The 22757-nt window shown below is 37.3% G+C and overlaps 3 protein-coding genes across 6 annotated transcripts in view; 1 reads left to right on the forward strand and 2 right to left on the reverse strand.

Moving 5' to 3' along the window:
* Window positions 2439–3940, forward strand: LOC109838464 (golgin subfamily A member 6-like protein 22). The gene is made up of 2 exons (XM_020406907.1): window positions 2439–2540; window positions 2744–3940. The coding sequence occupies exons 1-2, from the start codon at window positions 2439–2441 to the stop codon at window positions 3938–3940; spliced, it is 1299 nt and encodes a 432-aa protein (XP_020262496.1).
* Window positions 13485–22757, reverse strand: part of LOC109837132 — an 18689-nt gene continuing 9416 nt past the window's right edge. The window contains exons 3-6 of one of the 4 annotated variants that reach the window (XM_020405242.1): window positions 17898–18042; window positions 17716–17800; window positions 17372–17610; window positions 13485–13731 (exon numbers count right to left, since the gene is read on the reverse strand). In XM_020405242.1, coding sequence (XP_020260831.1) covers window positions 13580–13731; window positions 17372–17610; window positions 17716–17800; window positions 17898–17937 — 516 coding nt within the window. In that variant the 5' untranslated portion in view covers window positions 17938–18042 and the 3' untranslated portion in view covers window positions 13485–13579. Of the gene's footprint in view, window positions 13732–17371; window positions 17611–17715; window positions 18746–22757 lie in introns of those variants that run through there. The other 3 variants (XM_020405241.1, XM_020405239.1, XM_020405240.1) reach the window with 3 other exon arrangements.
* On the reverse strand, window positions 14555–15149 carry LOC109837133 (uncharacterized protein sll0005-like). Its single transcript, XM_020405243.1, has 2 exons — window positions 15059–15149; window positions 14555–14901 (listed from the first exon to the last, which is right to left on the reverse strand). The coding sequence occupies exons 1-2, from the start codon at window positions 15135–15137 to the stop codon at window positions 14720–14722; spliced, it is 261 nt and encodes an 86-aa protein (XP_020260832.1). The 5' UTR covers window positions 15138–15149; the 3' UTR covers window positions 14555–14719.

A 22757-nucleotide genomic window follows, 5' to 3' on the forward strand; every position in this document is an offset into this window, starting at 1 on the left:
ATCTCATCTTAATTCACTCTCATCCGCATATTGAGATTCTCTACTCTTTGTTTTATACCATTAGCTTTATTCTCTCTTTTCAAAAAGCCTTAATTTTTGGGAAAAATGTTTCAAGGCCCCAAAACAAAAAAGCGGATGTGGGCAGGCCCCCTGTATTTTTTTTGGTGTGACAAACCCCCCAAAACCAAACTTAATACTTAATCAGCCCTTTTTTCATTTCCAAGACAACTTTAAGAGAAAAGTTCAGGCGTTCAGACCAAAATACCCTTTTGTACCCGTTCCCCCCCAGCCTGGCCGCCTTCTCTCTCTCTCTCTCTCTTCTCTCTCTCTGTATCTTCTTCACCGCAAACCTCCATTAGCTTTCGAACCCATTTTCAAAACCCTAGTTTCACTCAAGCGGCTAGGAAATCTATTTTGAAAATGCCCCAAAAAAATTTAAGTAAAATGGCTAAGAACCGTAAGCGTAGCAAGTATGAAGTGGACAACACTCAAACGGAACAGGACGTTCGTCACCGGCGTCGGTCGGCACGATTGGCGCAGCAGGAAATTCCAAAGTTATCCGCCTCCGCCTCTGCCTTGATATCGCCCGCCGGCAATTCTGCTCCGACATCCTCTGAGGATGAGGAGAGTAACGAGGCGACGGAAACCCTATTGAGCATGAAAAGTCTGGATATTCGAGAACACAAGAGGAGACGCTTGCCAGAGGATGTGTCCATCTTAAAGAAGAAGTAATTCCTAAGCAATTGAGTGTTTTTGAATTTAATTAGTTTAAATGAGTGATTTTGATTTTAATTGAGGTTTATGGGATCTTTTTTTGAATAAAATGGTGGTGAGAGACTGGTTATTGTAGTGTAGAACCAGTTTCGTAATTTTGGAGTAAGATCTGAACAATACGAAGTGTTATCAGTTTGGAACAAATGCATGTAAATAATTCTCATTTGTTGATAGCTAGTTGCAATGCATGTCAATAAATCTTGGTTGTTGTTAACGTTTATGCATAAGTGTCAAGTATTAGCTATTCATGTTAATAAAACGAAATTTTGACTCAGATAATGCCTTTACGGTTAATTGTTACCTACTTTGGAGTTGAACGACTTGTTAAGAGTAAATAGTTGTTTATGCAGGAAAGCTACAGCCGAAGGTGATATACGGCCTAGTGCCTGTCTTGGATCATATTGTACTTTCATGCAAAGACTTCAACCAAAACTGAAGCAGTGGCATTGGGATGCCTACAAGGGCAGTAACTTTGAGCACTATGTATTCTTCGGACCTCCAGCACGTGATCGACGGGCACTAGAGCATGTGCTCAGCCATTATGTTGGCGAAACTGATGAATTCTCTTTTTCTGATCCCATAAGCGGGACTATATTTTCAGTCCAATTTGATGAAGAGTGGGTGCAAACTCACACGGGCTTCCCTATTGATGGGGAATTGATCTACGGGAATAGACACCCGCACAACCGGCTTTGGAGGGAATATTTTGAAGAGAAGAAAGAAATGCTAAAGGCAAAGTCAAAGGCGAAGGCCAAGGCCTCACAAGAAGCTGGTAGCATGAGGAGATATGTTGAGGAGTTACTGGAAACACTGGTTGAGTCTTCTGAAAATAAGGACATTGAGGATTTTGTGCTGCTTCAGATCTTGTACCAGTGTGCAATGATTTGGTGCCCCAACAGCTCACAAGGCATTCCAAGACAGTTGTTTCAATATGTAGATAGTATTGAGAGAGTGAAGAACATTGCGTGGGGTAAATTTATTTTTGATGAGACGAAGAGAGGCATTCAAATTGCCGTTGAAGGGTTGAGGAAGCCAGGGGTTACATACGTACCTGGATGCATGCCGCTCATCCCTGTAAGTTGCATGACCAACTGGTCTGACATTTGTTTTAGTTAACATTAGTCTTGGTAACAGGCATTAGAAAACATGTACAATATTAAATGTTTACAGAATATGGTTAAAATTAACATGTTAACATGAACTTTAACATATAAAAATTAAAGTTAACATTAATAGGTGAAAGTTAACATGTACCCATTAATGTTAACATGTTTTGGTGAAAGGTAGCTATTTAGAGTGTAGTTGAAGAATGAGTTCTGAAAGTTAACTATTTTGATATTCGTTCCTTCGATTCTGACAGCTATGGTACTATGAGATGACTGGCATTAAAAAACCAGCCCTAAACTTGAGATGGAAGCCTCCGATGACCAATTGGGTAAGGATTGGAGGGACTGCTGGATCGTTGAGGATGGAGACAATTGTCTCTAAGGCCAAGAAAGCAAGCATTAAAATCATGGAGAGACCAATTACGACCAGCATTGAATGGGGTGAAAAATACCCTCAAGGTGAAAAATACCCTCAACGGGAGCCTAGCAGGAAGAAGATTGAAATCGCTCGCTTTGGGAAAAAAAAGAAGCCCAATTGTCTCATATAGGAGTAAGGTTATGGAGCAAACTAGGGTGAGAAAGAAGAATGAGGAAGAAAAGGTAAAGGATGGGAAGCAAGATAAGGTGAAGGGCAGGACAAGGAGCTCATCCATAGGTTACGTAAGCATCAATGACTCTTTACACATTCTTGCATATTACCAATTGAGTTAAATTTTCTATCTTTATCATTAGTTAATTTTCCATGTACTCATTGTTTCATGTTAACATGTTTTGGGTAAGAAAATTACATTGTGGATTCTCATAACTATTTTTTTTAATATTGTGGATACATATGGGTAATGGGTATATGGTTTACTTTTCAGATTTTGGCCCAGCATATTAGAGATGCTTTTGAGAGTGAAGATGAAATAGAGAAGTTGACAACCGAAGATCAAATTCAGTTTTGGCGGAATACGGCCAAAATTAATTGGAAACTGCTCCACACTGTCAAGCGTAGTAAGCGCCTTCAATGGGAGGAATGCTCTAAGGAGATACATAGGCTGAACAAGAAATTAGAGCGTTATGAAGGGACCGCTGACTTGATTGACCCCGAAGACCTGAAGAAGAATGTGAAGGGGATTATGTCACAGAAAGAGGGGCATACAGGGTCTGCACAAAAGAAAATAAGGAGGAGTATTGATTCTGAGGACAGGGGTGATGATGGAATTTGCTTCGATTATGACGAGGTAACCAATATTGGCAAGGAAGCAGAGAAGGAGTTAGAGAAAGGTGAATGGCAAGAGATGGAGGATGATAATTTGGAGAAAGCTGTAGAGAGTGAGGAGGATAAGAAAGAGGAAGTGACTGTGGATGAGAAGAAAGAGGAAGAGCGAGAGCAGGAGAAGAATGAGGAAGAGGAAGAGGAAGAGGAGAAAGTGGAAGAGGAAAAACATCAGAAGAAAGATGAAGAAATAGTGGTGGAGAACAGAGAGGGGGAATGTGCTGAGGAGAAGAAAGATGAAGAAAGGATGGAAAGTCTGGAAGAGGAAAAAGGAAAGAAGAAAGATGAAGAAAAAGTGGTGGAAAACAGAGAGGGAGAATGTGCTGAGGAGAAACTGGATGAAGAAAGGATGGAGGATGGAAAACAGGTGCAAGTTTATCAGAAGAGAATGAAGAGATTAGCGTCAAAGGGGACTAGGGGACCAAGTACCAGAAGGCGGACGCGCTCACAACTAGTCCGCACCCCTTTCACTCAAGAAAAGAAGAAGGAAGTTCATCAAGAGATAATTAACATATCACACCACAAGGAGGAAGAGAGGGAAAAAATCAGGTTCTATTGTAAGCCTGATGAATGCACTTGGGATTTTTTGGGGAAGAGGAAAATCAAGAAGAAGGAGGAGGCTCTTTTGAAGTTGCTGAACGAGGATATTCCTAACATTGATGATTTTAGCATACGTTTGATTGATAGTAAAGGAACCTTCGTTCACAACTTTAGAGTACCTCAACACGTATTATCAAAGCTCACACCAGATGAGAACAGAAGGATCTCTGAGTTTTGCAATCAAAAAGCCCATCAGTAAGTTTAGTCATTCTGAATAACGTATGCTAGGACATGTTAGCTTTCATTGTTACGTGTTAACATTTCCAGGTTTATGTTAATTATTACCCATTTATGCTAACGTTTGCTATAAAATGTTAGCTTTCATCGTTACGTGTTAACGTTTCCTTATTTATGTTAACTTATACTCATTTATGCTAACGTTTGCTAAATCATGTTAATATTTCCATATTTTTCTATAGTAAGTGGTTGAACGAGGTTTGGATCTTATTGTTATGTTTCAGGTCACGTGTTATTGTTAACACGTTCAACGGTATCTAGAGAGGCCAGATGTGGAGTCCATGGGCAACCAATATGGGGTTGTATCGACATTCTTCTGCGTAAGCATTAGGTTCAATCTCCTACCATTTTTATCTCATGTTTACAATTGGCTTATCATAATTTTTTGGCAATACAGCATAGTCTTTATGCAGTCACCCCAGATTTTCCACATCTATACACCTCTTTCATACAAAAGCATGTTGCCGCAAGGAAGAATGTACTCCTTATCCCGCTTGTGCGTCATGACCACTGGCATGTGGCTGAAGTAAGGTTGGATGAGGACGTTGTCAAGCATTATAGCTCGGCTGGCCATAGTGCATACGTTGAGCCAGTAAATAAAGTAATTGCATTCATGGACCATATGAAGTCTGGTTTCGATCCGAATAATATTTGGAGAAAGTTCCGATATGAAGCCGTCCCTTGTGAGCAACAGACTGGAATGTTAGTATTTCATGCATTTAAACATGTCTTAGTATGTTAACTAAATTTAAACATTTTCATTTTATTCAGCATGTTATATCTAACTATCTGCTCCATCTTATATCATGCAGCTTTGATTGTGGTCTTTTCGTTCCTTTATATATAAAGGCTATAATTCATGGGGTTGATACCACTCAAGTCACTAATCACTCTGACGAGTCTGAAGTCATCCGTGCCAGGCTTGCAGCTGAACTCCTAATAGAAGGATGGGAACAGAAAAATCAAGGGGAGACAGTGGAAAAGGATGGGTGAATGATATCCTAAAAAGTGTTGTGTACGAATTCATTGAATTGGGAACAAAACTAACTGGCATTTTAATTTAGTTAACATTATTGCAGCTTTGTATCATTCTCTTTGACAGTTATTCTACTGTTTGTGTAACTGGTTGATAGTGTGGATGAGAAGATGCACATATCTGGTTGTGAAACTGCCAAAAAATTGGTAAAAAAACCCACTTTCAGTAAAAGTTAACGTATAACTCTGATAGTTAACCACTTTCAGTAAAAGTTAACATATAACTCGAGAACATAACCACTTTCAGAAAATGTTAACATATAAGTGAGATAAATAATCACTTTCTTCAGCAAAAGTCTAACTAATATTTAACCACTTACAGCAAAAGTCTAACTAATATTTAACCACTTACAGCAAAAGTCTAACTAATATTTAACCACTTACAGCAAAAGTCTAACTAATATTTAACCACTTACAGCAAAAGTCTAACTAATATTTAACCACTTACAGCAAAAGCATAACAAACTGAAGTTTCTTCAGTTGATTTTCATCTTACAGATCACAATGTTGAAGAAAATTAGTACCATACAAAAACAACATAGGAAGAATGAGCAAAGTTTCCATTTTTCGACTTCACGGTTCGATTGCTTCAGTGCTTTCTTCAGTTGCTTTGTTTTGGTCGCTATCTCATCTTCAACGGGGACTTCTGGGCAGAATGAAATAATCTTACTGGGCATTGCATTCTCTTTGTGAGCCCAAGCAAAAAAATTGCATTGCATATTTGGGAAATTTGCACATCCCCAGAAGTATCTTCCTTTATTCTTCCCATTTTTGCACAGCCTCATGGGTGTTGGAATTTGACAGAAACAACACACCTCTTCTTGTGACTGAGATATCTCTGATGTTCTCATCTCACTCTCTCAAACTCCGAGTGCAGGGAAGATAGAACATACATTTAAATTTAGCTTGTCCATGGGCACATTATATATTGCATAAGGAACAAGAAACTAGCCGTTGTAATGAAGCTGTTAGCACAGTATGATGGACAGTTAGCCGTTAGAACAGTGAATGAGATGTTGGACATTTGGCCAATTTAAAATCAATATCTTTTTGAAAAATCTAAGATGAACAAGCACAAATCCGTTAACATCTTTCAGCCTTGCTTTTAGATATTGCTAGCATGAACAAAATGATTAGTCGATCATTATCACAGATTACAAAAGTCCACCACTATATACTTAACCACTTAAAAACAACCTTTGCTGTCTCATACAAAAGTATTGTTGTAAGAAACAGAAACACACTAGTCACCAGATGGGCTCGTTACAGGTTGCTCGATTGTGACCATCAACTTTGCACCGAGAACATTTGACTGGACGTTTGTAAATGGTTCTGTTGTTTATGCGTCTTGTTTTATTTCTTCCCCTCCTCTTAGTGGTAATTGGTGGCAAAATCTGTATTTCATCCCTGGACACACTCCGCTTCTCATAATCTGGGATGGGATATAATATTTCGTCGTAGCTCTTCTTAAACGCTTCTACGGACATGAACCAATCACAATATTGATATACGTCTCTTTTCATATAAATAATGACTGCACAAGCATGCACACAAGGAATACGGGTTACGTCCCAAGACCGGCAAGTGCACGTCCTCTTCTCCAAATCAACGTGAGTAGTTCTATGTGACTGCACTTCGAATATATCATCTCTAGATTGTTTAACCTCTAAAGTACGTCCTCTTTCCATATTTTCTCTAACAATCTTCTCAGCTTTAGGGCACAGATAGCTTGTCCACTTATCAGCCATTATCCGTCTATTGTTCAGGCGACTCATAATTTGTTTTCGGATATGCTCTATCATTTGCAGGATACGTAACAATCGAGCTGTTAAAGGATTCTGCAACATTAGAGGTTACATGACCATATCTGCAAAGCACAAAATAATTAATAGTATGATGGGCATCCAATATGTAATAAAATTAACACGTAACAACAAAACTTAACCTTTACTGCTCAAAGTTAACATAAAAACATCAGTGTTAACATATATTGCTGAAAGTTAACATATATCAGACAAAGTTAACCTATAGGAAGAAAAATTCACATATATGTAGAATAGTTAACATCAACTGCAAAACGTCATAATCTAAGATGAATGCATTACCTGATACCAGGGAAGAATGCATTCGCCCAATTCTCTGGCGAATAACAGAGTACAATCTCATATGCGACTGGAGCCATCTCATAAATTTCCTTCATGTAGTCGTTCCATTCCGCTATAGTGTATTTATAGCAAGCAGATTGGAGCAAACTCCCCAAAACTTGTGTGTCCTTTGCTTTCAATCCCAAATCCTTTAGCTTTGTTCTAAAATTTTCAACTAGGTGCAGCACGCATCGTGAGTGGATTGCTTCAGGGAAATATTCTCTCACGGCTTCTCGAATCCCCTTGTCGGCATCAGAAATAATTACCAATTGGTGGGGAGGATTGTACGGGTCTAACCTTTCATACAGTATGGACCACAAGCCTTGAAGGAACCATCTCCAATTATCAACATTTTCCTGATCACATATACAATACGCAAGCGGAAATATCCCTTGGTCTCCGTCGTATGCTATGGCGCTCAGGAGCATGCCTTTGTATCTGTCTTTCAAAAAGGTCCCATCCAAAAATAATAGGGGTCTACACCCATTTAAGAAACCAACGATGCAAGCGGCATAACATATAAACAGTCTTTTGAACCTTCCTTCATTCTGGTCAATACATATGTAGCTTCCTGGATTCGTTTCCTTCACCTTTTGCTCATACCTGTACAACAATGTAGCTTCTGCTCAAGCATATATAATACATTGGAACATTAGGATAATATATTAACATAAAAGCTCACAAGTTTTCATAAAACATAACATTCCACAATGACAGTTGGAACATAACAATGAAAACTAACATGAAACATCTAAGGATGAGATATTGCATGATAAATCAACAACTAACAATTGTACTATAAGCGGCTATGATAAAAATTTGTACACTTAATAAAATAACTGTAAAATTTACCATCTTAATTGATCATAAGCCTCATAACTATCACCATACATATCCTCCTGCGCTCTTTCTTTGCCCCACCATATCTTACTGTATTCAAGTCTCAATCCATATCGAGTGAGGAACTCCTTTTGCACATCAATTGGTCGGATTTGAGGTCGCGCCTTTAATACCGGTCGCAATTGGGCTGCTATGAATTTACGAGATGCCCGTGATTGCCCTGAATTGTTAGCATGTTGTCCACAACTGTGTTCATTCACAAACCTTTTGATTTCAATTCTTTTACCATACTTAACAGGAGATGCAAAGAGCATCCAAGGGCATCCATATGTCTCCTTATATCGACAACATACTCGGATACGTTTGGGTTCGTTCTTTACAAATTCATAGTCAAATTTTTTCGCCATGGAATAGTACTGCAAAGCTAGTCTCAATTCGTTTACAGTCTCAAATTGTTGCCCCTTTTCAGTTAATGTTGTGTGCCACCATTGAGGAATGCTGGAAGTGTTGTTGAGAATATCATCAGCTCTCATTACAACCTCACCAGACGGGAAATCATTTTGGATTCTCTCTGAATTGGATGCATTTCCTGGAGGAGGACGACTATATTCTGCATTCAAAGAGGCATCACTACTGCACAAATTAATCAACCAGTGAGATATCATGCACAATATGTTATATTATCTTCTGATAATTTAAGTTAACAGCAGTAGGACCAAAGGTAACATAGTACAACAAAAGTTAACTAACTGGGTGTAAAATTAACCATGTTCCCACGACAATTAACATGTTCATGTAAAGGTTAACATATCTCTTGGAAAATTAACCTATAAGATGAAGAGTTAACATCTAACCATCAGAGATGACAACTATTTTTTCCCAAGTTAGCATCGAAACCTGAAATCACAATTGGCTTATCATCACACATAGACCTGTTCCTGACAGAGTTCATTGTTTACTTACAAATCAATAATAACTTACATTGAGGGATTTGATGCCCATAAGGGATGGTTGAAAGTTGAAGAAAAAAATAACAATGTTTACATCACACAAAACCCAATGTTATAAAGAGTTCATTAATTACTTACATTTCCCTAATCTGATTTTTCCTTGAAGTGGAACACTCTACATTAACAGCAGCTTGCATGTGAATCTCCGTACAACCAATATTTCGATTGTGCTCCAACATGCACTTCAAATCATCATCGTTGTCAACTGAAAAACTGAGGTTGGGGTGCCTCTCAGATTTAAATATAAAGGATAAAGCTTCTTTAGGTACTTTCAATCTTTCAGACACATCAAATTGGAGTTCATCAAAGCTTGTTGTCGAACTTAGCTTCACGAATATGGCATTCTCGCCTAAAGAAACCATGCAAATCAAGTCATTGACGGCCATTAGGGGTGGTTGAAAGTTATGAGGACAGTTATGAAGGCAATTATGACGAGTTGAGGAGTAATTGAGGGGATTTCAGGTGCAAAAGGGCTGTAAACAGTTGAAAAAAACCCTAATTTCATTAATGAGAGAGTGAGAGATAAAACTAACCAATTTATAACAAAGGATGATGAAGCAGACAATAATGGCGGGAGCCCGCGCTTTTTCCCCCCGCTTTCCCCCGTCACTTCGTCATAAATGCGTTGGGAGAGATCACCGAACAAGAGAACCCATTCAGCCGGTTTTCTTTGAGAGAGATGAGGGCATTTTCGGGAGGAAGCAACAAAATACACCCACTTGATGTATACGTATGGGCTTTTGGGTCTGGGCCACAATTTTTACAATTTTTTGGGGCTGAAGGCTAAGGCAGTTAATTGGGGGGGCTGGGCCACATCCGCTTTTTTGTTTTGGGGCCTTGAAACATTTTTCCCTTCTTTTTTACTTTCTCTTTCTTTTTGTTTTCTCCCCCTTCCTCTCAAACCAAACACAGCCTTCCTGATTTCTACTAAGAGCTTAAGATTGACAATCCTACGGATTGCAAAGGAATAGGTCCACCAAAGGAAGGACGTAGGAGGCAAGACAACCATGAATTTGCTTTACTGCTTCAAGCGAGTCTTGTTGCTTTCCCCATACAAACTGAAGTAATACAAACTTGGGTTCTGCTTGAATATAACTTAAGGTTGCATGGGGAACTATGCTAGCGAGTATCGTTATTTCATCTGCCTAGTCAAGGAGGTGGATGGATGATGAATCACATTCTTGTTGCAGCATCAAAATTCTTGTACCTCCTGCTGTACGTGTTTTGATTACCTGCTCATCTAATGTTCATTAAGTCATCGATTATCTATTTCCAAATTAGCCCCTGCTTAGCTAGTATTCATGTACGTCATTGATTTTTTTTTTTGTTTCCAAATCATTAGATATATATGTATGTCCAAAGGAGGTATTTTAATTAGGATTCAGATCCTCTCCACTACAAAAAAAAATAGTGGAGGGACCACTACATAATCATAACCATTGATTATCTAGTTGATGGTTATGATTTTTTCTTTTAGTGCAAATTAGGAATGAGTGCAATACACGGGGGTATGGTAAGTGTTAGATTTAGATTGTATCATAACCGCCTACTAAATAATCAACGCTTGAGATTAAAAGTAGTGGTCTCTCCACTACTTTTTTGTAGTGGAGAGGATCCAAATCCTTTTAATGGATTCGGATCCTCTCCACTATAAAAAAAATAGTGGAGGGACCACTACATAATCATCGGTGTCTGCTTTTCAGAGGGAAAGGGACAGGATCATCAAACATTCCTAGCAGTACGTCGTTTTTTCTTTTCTTTCCTTTTTTTGAGTAACTACTGGTAATTTTGCTGAAATTGCAAAAAATATCAAAATAAAAACTACTAACAATACTAATAGTAATTTCAATGATTTGAGGTGTTGGGAATTTACCCGCCGGGGCTACGCAAAACCCCTAAGACAGCAGAAACGCAGAATAGAAAAAATACACCAAGATTTAACGAGGTTCGGCAACTGCCTATGTCCTCGGGAGCCACATAGTAAGTTTCTTATTAATCTAACAAGAAATTACAATTCAAGAGCGAATCTCAAACTTGAGATTCATCAATAAATACAATCTTCACTGTAGCTACAGTGAAGATTCCCCTCTTCTTTATACCCCTCTTAATTCCCTCTACAATAAATTTCTTGCTTTAAATCCCTTCCCAATCATGTGAGAACAGGAGAACAGAAAGAGAGAGAGAGAGAGAGAGAGAGAGAGAGAGGGGGGGGGGGTGAGAGAGAGAGAGAGAGAGAGAGAGAGAGAGAGAGAGAGAGAGAGAGAGAGAGAGAGAGAGAGAGAGAGAGAGAGAGAGAGAGAGGTCGCCAGCCGAGCGGGTGCCCAACCTCGCCTGCGGGCGAGCCACAATCTCGCCTGCAACATTTTCTCCTGCGGGCGGCCTCGCCAGCAAGGAGCCGCTCGAGCTCGCCTACAGATCTCGCCCTCGAACTCGCCTAATCCTGACCTCGAGCTCGCCTGCTCAAGATCCGCCTGAAGACCCTGTGCTCGCCTGCAACTCGTCGACTCGCCTGAAGCTTCTCGCCAGAATCGAGGTTTGATTTACACCCCAATTCCAACAATCTCCCACTTGGAGATCAAACCGCCGTCAGCAGACTATCTCATCAAGCTCCTCCTCCTGTGTGGCTCCGCCCTCATCACTTATGCATGAAGGCCAGCTGAAGTTGCGCACAACTCCAGTTTTTGAATGATCACTGCCTTTGTTAACATATCTGCTGGATTCTTACTTCCTGGAATCTTCTCCAGTTTCAACACGTCATCTTCCAACAGGGATCTAATGAAGTGGTACCGAAGCGCAATATGCTTCGTTCTAGAATGAAATGCGGAATTCTTAGCCAAGTGAATCGCAAAATAACAGGAAGATAACTTTGTTTGGGCAGAAAAAGATCTAATTGCTAATACTATACTGTTCGATATCGCTTTGGCATCAAGATTGCTGAGAGTGGAAGCTCTAGGATGTAGTAGTCGACAATAAGTGTTTCGTTCAACGTCCGGGGCTTACTTTTTTAAAAAAAGTATCTGGATCTTCTTTGTTCAATTGATCTTGTCAACTTTCAATATTTCAATTCATCGACAATGACGGTCATTTCGATTGTGATTTTAAATCTAGCCAAAAGCGCGAGTAAATGATCACGGCCAAAATTTTTAAGGGTTATTTGAATAAATCAGCCCTTGTTCCTGAAGTATAATGTATATCAATTTCTTATTTCCAAACTATTATGCTATTTCCATTAGTCATCTCAAAAAGCATAGTTTGATAGTCAGTCACTTTTTATTAGGGAAAGGCACATAATTAGCAACATTACGAATTTACTAGTTAGTGATTGTCGACTCTCTCCTATTCCAAGTTTTTTCTTCTCAACTTTCCTGATCACATCTCATGCATGATTTCACTTTGTAATAATGTTCATGCTAATTAACTAGCCTAATTTTCGTGAGGTTTGCTGCCTACGTTTTCCTACTGATTGCGAGTGCACAGTTCGATCTGAGAGTAATATTAAACACTTCTCATGGAATAATAGCAAATTGGAGTTCGGTTTACTCGCTAATATTGAAGCAGTCATACCAAACTTGTTACTTGACATCTCTGCACCTAGAAAATGCTTTTATAGTGACCTTAAACTGACAATTTAACTCTTTTAAATTGTTTCATTAAAAAAAAAGAAGAAGAAGAACTCCCTTAAATTGACATTTGAGATATTGACAAATCATGTCCGCCTCATAATTTTCGGAGTAAATCATATTCATCCTTCACATTGCAGTATCCGTTTGCTAGTTTGAATCACAATCAAATATTCTTCCGTACATATCAGAATGCAGTAACCCTTTTGAATCCTGAATCTGTTAGCTTCGTTTCCAAACTATTATATATATAAAGGATTTCTGATGCTACTTCTGTTAACGTGACCAACATGTTCTGCTCTGTTTTTTTTGTTTTTATCCCCGGCCTTCAAAAAGGTCTTCTATCGAAAAACCATATTTTGAGTTGATGAAGTCCTTGAATTCCCTAACAAATCCATGAGACCGAAACAACACTTGAAATAGACGTGTTTCCTTGCTGGTTTTCTCGTACTTTTAACCATACTAGTTGGATTGCACGTGCAATGCACGTGGTAAATTTTTTCATTTATTCTTTTGTTATTGATTCATTTCATTAAGATTTATTTAATTTAAACCATATATCAAACATATGGATACATACATTGCACGTGATACATATTTAGAAACTACAAGAGTATGTTTTCATAATTATGCATTGAACTTATACGCAATACACAAGATGAATGTCAATTAAACATTATCTCACAGGAGTAATTAGAATATTCTTCATAGTGAAGAAACCTAATCAACCATATATATAAGTTGCATCTTGCATGTGATAAAAGTGACCACACAATAAAGAAAAAAGTTAGTTGATCTTAGATGCAAATAACTAATATTCAACATCACATTAGTTAATTGGGTAAAGGAATGAAAAGAGAAGCATGAAAGAATTTTCCAAGTCACAAGTTCACTGGGAAGATAAGGCACATGTTACATGCAAAAACAAAACGTAAAAACCGCAAGCAATTGATCACCAAAGTTGTCCACAGTTAGACAATCCTGGAACAATCACTTTATTGCTATGTTCCTTATCTTCACTGTAAAACCAATCCCTGGCAATGTGAGTGCATAGCTGAATCGATGCAGCCTTTAGATTGGGTACCTCTCCCCGTAGAAGAACCCCTGACAGCAAACAAACATAAACAAAAGGATAGTTAAAAAAACCAATGTAGTATCTATACCCATACAAATGAAGGGTTAATCTAAATTTGCACATGTATTGAATAAAAGGAAAATGTTTCAAATGTGATAGGGAAGAACTTGCATTCAGACATTTTCTATTAATGTATATACAATGGTCATATTAAGATTGGCGAGTGAATGTTTAAGAAAATTGATAAGAAGCCTACAAGTTGGAATAGAAGACCTCCTTTAGATTTTGAGGTCTTGATTTTAGTTATTTCTGTTCTAAACAAAACACTTTCTAGGCAGGCAAATCAGAGCCAAACAAGTTTCCTCCATAAAAACTATGAAGTCTGAGAGGACCATCAGATAACCTAAAATTTGAAAGTTTCACAAAAACAATCTTGTAGGTGTGATTATGAATTATTGATTTGATTTATTGGAGGCAAACAAAGAATCATGGCATGGACGATAAATTTAATTTAGCTCAGCTCCTAAGTGTATCTTTTCTGTCAGCAATAGTTGAAGGAGATCCTGCATAGGTCAAAATAACAACAACCCCCAACCCCCACTTCCCCCACGCGCGCAGACCCCCACACACACAAACATGTATGTGATTGTGGCCGGGAATTTATAGGATAAGACATGAACATTGTGACAGTTGAGATGTGCTTTATTGTTTGACATTGACGCATTAGATGCAGTCTTGATTAGATATTAAAATATTTTATTAAATTATATATTGTTATTAATGCTTCTTGAACAATCTGATAGGTGGTACTGGATATCACAGTTAAGAAAAAGGTTGACAACTACCTGCGGAAGGTATTTCTTCATCATTTTTGCAAAGATAATTACATTTTCTACTTCATTCACATAATTAAGCTCCTCGAAAAAGCGGGCAGCCTATTCATCTACTAACCCAACAACATCTATGGAAATCTGTAACGTTTGAATCAATCCAAGTTATAGTAATGAACGTGCAGCTTCAAACGTTCAGAATAAGCAGATGATAAATTACCTGTGGGAACCTTCGCAATATTAATCCCAGTTTCCTGATAATAAATAGATCTATTGTCATGGTCTCAAGAACAAATGGTCTTTGTACTTTAATAGATACCAAATCACCATTCTCTTTTAGCCTACCCTTGTACACTTGTCCCAAGGATGCTGCATAATTTCCATATACCGGCATTAAAATAATCAATTGATTATGGAATAAAGTTAATGAATGTTGTGGAAAAGCACAGCTAGATTTGCATGTCAGACTACTTAACAGCCTATCAGACAGTCCAAAAAGAAGTCACTGAACATCAAATGGAATTACCAGCAGCAATTGGTGAAGGAGTAAGCTCAGAATAAATCTTATGCCAAGGCTGACCAAGCTCTTCTTCAATAAGGTCCATTGCTACATCATCTGGAAATGAGTGAACCTTCAATTATCGTTAAAACATAACGAAATTAGCAAATTAGGACTCACAGTATGATTCACAGCCAAACTTCACAAAGTTTTCCTTGAGAATTTTTCCCCATCAAAGTTAAATAGAGAGTCATATGAACAAGGATTTAAGGTTTCAGCAACAGTTCATAATAATTTAAATAGATATTCCGTTAATGAAGTTTAATGCATGCAAGAGATGGATAGATGGAAGAATATTGGGTTTATGAGAATTTGTCATGATGCAAGTCCCAATGAATCGATGAAGTGGATGGAACTATTCTGCAATTCACAAGTTCTCTAAAACATCATACTTGAAGGAGGTTGGCAGTTGAAGAAAGTTTCAAAAGTTCAAATGCAAAGTAACCACGTTGATTTCATTACCTTTTGAGGGGGGGAAAAGAAATACTTTAATGACTCCGTTACATGTTATTGCTCCCATTCACCAACAATCTGGGTCAACTTAAAAATAGGAATTTGCAACAAAACCAGATTCCATTACATAGAAATCATAAAAACATTTACATCTTGTACTAAAACATTCTGGATTATCACTCTCTCCTGTAGTTGTATTATCATTTTAAAAGGCCCCTTCCACCACACCAAAACTCCGAGTTGTGGTGGGATTCCAGAAATCAATTCTACATTCTAACAATCAACTACAAACAATAGGGTGAAGAATTCCAGAAATCAATTTTCTACAGGAGTTCATCTACAAGGAAAATGCAATAATCAAAACAATCACTTAACTCATCATTTGTGTTCACTAAATTTAGTCCCAAAATCCCATCTTTTTTAAAATTAAACTTCAAACGTTTCTGATCATCATCCCAATAAATTAAAAAAAAGAAGAAACTTACACAAGATGATAATGATATCTTCATCCCTCACAAAATCCCAATAAAAATCTGCAGAAAAAACAAAACCAAGAGAATTTCTCAACTATGCGATTCAAAATTTCAAAAAAAAAAAAAAACTCAAAAAGGTCCCACCTTTGTGAGTTCAAACTGGAGCAAAGGAGAACTCAGAAAAGGTAAAAAAAAAACTCAAAAAGGTCCCACCTTTGTGAGTTCAAACTGGAGCAAAGGAGAACTCAGAAAAGGTCTCACCTTTAGGATTTATTCAGTTGGGCCTTTAGGGTTTCAAAAGATTGATGATAAACTCAGAAAAGGTCTCACCTTTAGGATTTATTCAGTTGGGCCTTTAGGGTTTCAAAAGATTGATGATAAAGAGGGAAGGAATCGCTTTTGGTTTCGGTTTGCCGATTATTACTTTCTTGAGAGGGCGGAGAGAGAGAGAGAGAGAGAGAGAGAGAGAGAGTGAGGAGAGAGAGAAAGCAGCATAGAGAGAGAATGAATTCCAATCTCATAGAAAATCTTAGTTTTTTGATACGCGAACACATTCCCCATTACAGAAGAAAAAATTGAAATAGATTGGTCCCTGCAATTTGTTGGGTTGTTTTGAAAGAATGCAACAATTGTGCTTCAACTCGATGTGCCATAAGACATTATGAGGGCAGTTTCCTGTTAATGTTTGTATATACATATTCTTTTGTACACTTCCATTATCCTTATGAAATCAGGTCATTAGATGTCCAAGGATATTAGATGCTAATCTAGAAATGAAATTGTTGAAAAAACTTAATCAGCAAAGATATTGATTGTTGAACAAAAAATAAAGTTCGCTGACCATAATCAACAAATCCTCTAGGAAAAGAAACATATCTAAACTTACTACATAAGTTAGGGCATACAGAAAACATAACTTTTTCAAAAGGAATTTTCAAGCAGTTCTTGCAATGGAGTTAGCATTAGCTCTTGAACACTATACAAAATAGGATTCAGAAATCTTTATTCAATGAGCGAGGTAAACTTTATGACCGACTAATAGCTATATGGTATGAGTGCTTTGGATATGTACATGATCATCGTACATGCATAGTAGATAAGCACCGCTGACTTGACTCAATAATTCTATAATACTGTCTTGAAAGGCTACAATAATGCAGTATCTCTGTTCTTAAGAAATTTGCGCAGTGTAAATTCATTTCTATTAATATAAACTGCAAAGCATACAATTGCACCTGAACAATAGTGTAACTTACTACATATGGTCAATCAGATGAAGTAAATATGCTGCACAATGAAATCATAATAATAATGAAGAAAAAAGTTCTCAGATGACATTATCTGATCAACATACCATTTTCACAGAGATGGAAGTTACCAAACCCACAAAAAACTTCCTCATACAACTTGCCTGTCCAAGACATAATAGGGCGAGGATATAGCTGAACCCTTGGAACATCAACCTTATTACAAATAAGAGCAGCAAAAATCGTCCTATCATCAACAATCACGGTTCCTCCTCCAGTGAACCTCTTAATAACAGGAATGCTATCATGAAGCACATGTTTAAGTTCAACAAGTTCTGAAAGCTTCCTGATATCACATATTGCTGGTACTTGTTAATACCATTTTACTATTTTGGGCTATGATTAAGCGAATAAGGTATAAGAACAAATAAAGTATCAGATAGAGATTTACCCAGATAAGCCCATGACTATAGCAGGGTGAATTGTTCCGTCATTAACAATGAACCAGTTATCTGAAGAAGTTCTCAGAAGCCTTTCTTTTAGTTGAAGAAGTTGTAAAATAGGCATTGATTTCATGCGCACCACATTCATTAGGGGCAAACACATATGTTTAACTCGGGGCATAGTCATTACCTCCACGAGAATTTGATGAATGCTGATATAAGTAGATCATAAACTAATTATTGCCAGTGGGATGAACTAAACTCAATCCAACACAAAAGTTATCTTGATCAAGGACTTCAAATATCTCTACTTTTGATGGCCTTATACTCAATTCCTATAATAATAAGAAAGAAAAAGGAAGAAAAAGATCAGAAACAAATATCATTTTATGACATATATGGGAGCATAAAGCCTCAGCAAGTTATTTAAAGCTTTTTTCACTATAAACCAACAACAACAAAGCCCTTGTCCTAAAAATTTGGAGTCGACTACATGAATCATATTCTATCGTTCATTTCTATTATGGGTCATCTCTTTCATTAAGTAAATATTTTTCATATCCTTCTTAATTGCTTCTAACCAAGTTCTTTTAAGTCTATAATGTTCTCACTTCTCCTAATTGGTGCATTGACGTCTCTTGTACAAGACAAAACCATCTCAATTGACTCTTTTTTTGTCCTCAATATAACCAATATGTAATCTCCAATGATGCACTCATTTCTTATTCTATCTTTTTAATGTATATCCACAAGGCCATCACAGTGTTCTCTTTTCTGCTATATAATATTCATTTCTTGCATTTCTTGCACCCGTTGGTTTCTCAACATTTTGTTCCGTAAAGCTTTTTTACACTCTAAACCCACAAAATACCTTCTTTTTTTTTTCAGCATCATGTGGAAAATACTACAATTTATTGAAATTATATAGCTCCACAGAGAAAAATGACAAGTATAGATATTCAGATGTATTAGCTAGCAAATATACTTAATCATATAGAAAACATCATATTTAAATTTAATTGAGAAAATGGGGAATAATGCTGCCAACCAGAGAGTAACCAATTCAAGATGGCCGCAAAGACTTCTTATTCTAGCAAAGATTTCTCCTTACTTATCAAGACGATAGCTTTTAGCAAAATTTAATTGGGAACTTTGTTTTAGAAAATAAAAATTAGGGTTTTGTGAAGCAAGATAATCGAAATCTTTGTTTAGGGTTTCCAATAGAAATTCAAAATCTTTGTAGCTCTCAGCTATCTATCTGAACCCGTCAAATCGCTGATGAAGAAGCAACAGGAGAAAATGCAATCTCATGAAGGTTATATGACCATACTCCTTGTAAAGGACGTAGCAAGTCCATATGGTGAACAAGTATGCCATTGACAGGTGAAACCAGAACCTAAATTATAACCAAATTAATTATATTAAGTCCATAGTACTAATTAAACTGGAAATGGAGAGTCCTCGGAAGTCAAACAAATAAACTGGCACATAAAGCAAGTAAGACAGGGATTTAACTTAGATACTCCGTTTTGATGAACCTTTTTTCTGGTCAAAGTAAGGAAATTATCTGTAAATTTTGATACTCGGGTTGTCTCAGATATTATCTGGGACAAGATCAAAATATATTTTGCTATGTGATTATAAACTTTTATATTAGATAAATTTAGGGTTTTTTCTGTACCTTGAAAGCTTCCTTATCAGTTCTGAAACTGATACAAGGCACATATTTGAGCAAAACATGGAATCTCCTATACATTACAATAAACCATAAACATAATTAAACATTAATATTTAAATTAATAAATCAATTCATAGCAAATTTTCTCATTACCCGAGCTGCTCGAACTACTTGACCTACTTGCATTATCTCCCTTCTTTTCACCTGCTTGTAGTGGAGAGGAAGCCGTTTGCTTTACATCAACCACTATTTTCACAAATTAAATTTAACCACACATTCCATGATATGGGTTAACAACAAATAGCAAGATATTAGGAAAAAGTACAACAATATCAGGCAAGTGAAATTAAGTTACCTGTCTTGCTCTCTGTTGGCACTTCTGCAACTACAGCATCAGAATTCTGCTCAAATGAGGAAAATGTAAATCTAAGTAACTGTACAAAAAGAAGACCTCTTATAAAATATCATTCAATTGTCATACCCTTTCCTGTACCATTTCTTGCCCTTCATGTTGCTGATTGTCCGACCTTTACTGAAGTGCAAGCTCACCAAGCTTTGGCTTCCTCTTGTTCTTGCTTAGACTCTTCTTATAATTGGTAACAAACCTATCCAGCTCCCAAAGAGTCTCAGTATCAACACTATCTATATCTACCACAATCTCATCATCATGCTGACTCAGTGATGAGTTCCTCTTCTTGATAATCTGCACCACATTATCCAGTTTCTCTAGAGGAAGATTTTGCAAATTATTGCTCAGCTTTTGCTTCTCTTCAAACGTCATATCCCTCTTATGAGGGTCTTTAGCCTTTGGCTTCTTAAGCGCTGGAGGCCTTCCAACATGTGGGGTATAATAACCTAACCTTCATCATTAATCTACAGCTTTCCATGTTTGGTTCTTGATTCTAAATCAAGCTAATTAAATGCGGTCTCTTTATAGAGATATGCGATAGAGCTAGGGATATCTGTGCCAAGAGCTTAGTAAGGCAAATATATCACTTGATAGAAATCATAGCAACGATAATATAGCTGACCCTGGAATTTGTGGGATAAGGCATAATGCTAGATCAGTTACCATTATGCTCCTTCTGCATGTACATAGGGCATGCTAAATTGCATATTTAAATCTCTATTCATTTTTAGCCCGCTTATCTCTTGATTGAACTTTATTATCTGATGAAAGCTTTTGGCGACCTCTCTTATTCCAAAAATTACAGCTTGATACTTTAGCCTCTAGCAACGTTATCACAGTATACAAGTGCAGTAATCATAAAGGTAAACTAATATATGCATTTCTCGATTGACTTGCATGTCCCATCTGATATTTCCTCCCAAGAGAAACAAGATGAGCCTGAGGTACCTTGTATAATTTCATTTCATGTCAGATTAATTTCTCCGCATGTTTGAATGTCTGTTTCAAGTCTTTAAAATCAGCCATCATTCTGTATGTTTCAGTTTACATACAACAAATTGAAAATATTATCTCTTTGCATGTCTTATCTTTGAACCCCTCGTTGAGGACATTTCTTTAAATGTAATGCCAAATAAACTTTTAAGTTTAAATTTTTTAAGTAGACCCACATATAAATTATCTAATATATGAAGGCACCTCATGATTGTTTACAGCATTTGAAAAGATTGTATAGTATGTTTCTTATAATAATGTCCAGTCTTCTGCATTTAGAGTAGTTTAGTGTGCAATGCAGTGAGGTTGTTGAAAATTGATCACTAAAATATGTATAATGTTTAGTACGATTGTACAATCATGTTTAGTATGACTGCTGTTATATCCTACATTCCTATCTTCAGTTATGTTTAAATATTCTTGAACAGCGAAACTTTCTGTGAATTGGATGAGAAAATAGCTTAAATTTTACACCTTTTTTTTTCTGTTGGACATTCTTCTGGTAACTAACTAATGTTAAGCATTCCCTTTTCCGTGGACTACCCTGCAGCCAAGGAGAATTAAGAGAAAAGCAAACCCAAAGCCTCAAAATACCATAATGTGTTTTTCTTAGGGGAAAAATATATTTTAAAAAAATCCCTACATGTAATAAAAAATGTAGTCAAATTATTGCTAAGAGGACTACTGAACAGGTTTTCTCAAGTAATGGTTATTGGTTAATGCAAAACAGATTTTCACAACATACATAATTACACGATATACAGGTTTTCTCAAGTAATGGTTACAGAACATATTCATATCTTCAATCTATTGGTTACACAATTGATATTAGATTGATCAAAACAGAATTGATATAGCAATTAATTCATAATTTCTAGTCATCTAAGGGAAATCATTTGCACGTATCAACTAAATAAATAGAATCTATGGACCCTAGAGTTTTCCCTGCGCTCAATGACCTAGCTTACAAACTGGCATTCAATCACAGCCACAGCAGACCTAATTTATCCTACAGCTAAGTTCCAATATACAGACAAAATAGCTCCCATTTTTAGGGTGCTATCAACAATTTCATCGGAAGAAAAAAAGTAAAAAAATTAAAATTAAAATTGAGGAAAGGTATACCGGGCCTCTGGTGAGATTAGTGGTGACCTTAACCGGATTCAATCGACAAATCGAGCGATTTTGCGCGGGAAAGAAGACAAACGCTTCTTCTGAACCAAATCAGAATCATATTAAAAAATTAAAAAAAATCACATGCGAAATCACAACCTGAAAAATAAAAGAATTCAACTAAACTAAACTTACTTTATAGTCGCAATATAAGTGTTCACTGCTAGAAAACAGCATTTCACCTACGGGCTAATAGCGACGGATATTTCCGTCGCTATAACTATAGTATTAGCGACGGAAATATCCGTCGCTATTATTCCGTAGGTGAAACTATTTTACCGACGGATAACCACAATTTAGCGACGGATATTTGTCGTCGCTAAATTCTTTAGCAACGGAATATTCAGCGACGGACAAATCCGTCGCTAATAACTTCTTTAGCGACGGATATTGCCGTCGCTAAAGTTTTCGATAGGGAAATTTTTTGGGCGCGGGCGCCCAAAAAATTTGGGCTGCCCGCGCCCGATAAAACTCTCTTCCCCCCCAGACCCGATTTCCCCCCTTCTCTCCCGAATCCTCCCTCCCCCCCTCTCTTTTCCGGCGATCTCCACCGCCGCCGCCCCCCTTTCTCGTCGCTAAATTCTTTAGCAACGGAATATTCAGCGACGGACAAATCCGTCGCTAATAACTTCTTTAGCGACGGATATTGCCGTCGCTAAAGTTTTCGATAGGGAAATTTTTTGGGCGCGGGCGCCCAAAAAATTTGGGCTGCCCGCGCCCGATAAAACTCTCTTCCCCCCCCCCAGACCCGATTTTCCCCCTTCTCTCCCAAATCCTCCCTCCCCCCCTCTCTTTTC

Source organism: Asparagus officinalis, chromosome 4, assembly GCF_001876935.1.
Source record: "Asparagus officinalis chromosome 4, Aspof.V1, whole genome shotgun sequence".
NCBI lineage: Eukaryota > Viridiplantae > Streptophyta > Magnoliopsida > Asparagales > Asparagaceae > Asparagus > Asparagus officinalis.

Excerpts from the sequence above, each read along its gene's own strand:
- LOC109838464 (XM_020406907.1), top strand. The coding sequence starts at position 2,439 with ATGGAGCAAACTAGGGTGAGAAAGAAGAATGAGGAAGAAAAGGTAAAG. Across the intron at positions 2,541-2,743 it reads GGAGCTCATCCATAGGTTAC|ATTTTGGCCCAGCATATTAG; the intron begins GTAAGCATCAAT and ends TTTACTTTTCAG.
- LOC109837133 (XM_020405243.1), bottom strand. The coding sequence starts at position 15,137 with ATGGACCTTATTGAAGAAGAGCTTGGTCAGCCTTGGCATAAGATTTAT. Across the intron at positions 14,902-15,058 it reads TCCTTCACCAATTGCTGCTG|CATCCTTGGGACAAGTGTAC; the intron begins GTAATTCCATTT and ends GAAATTATGCAG.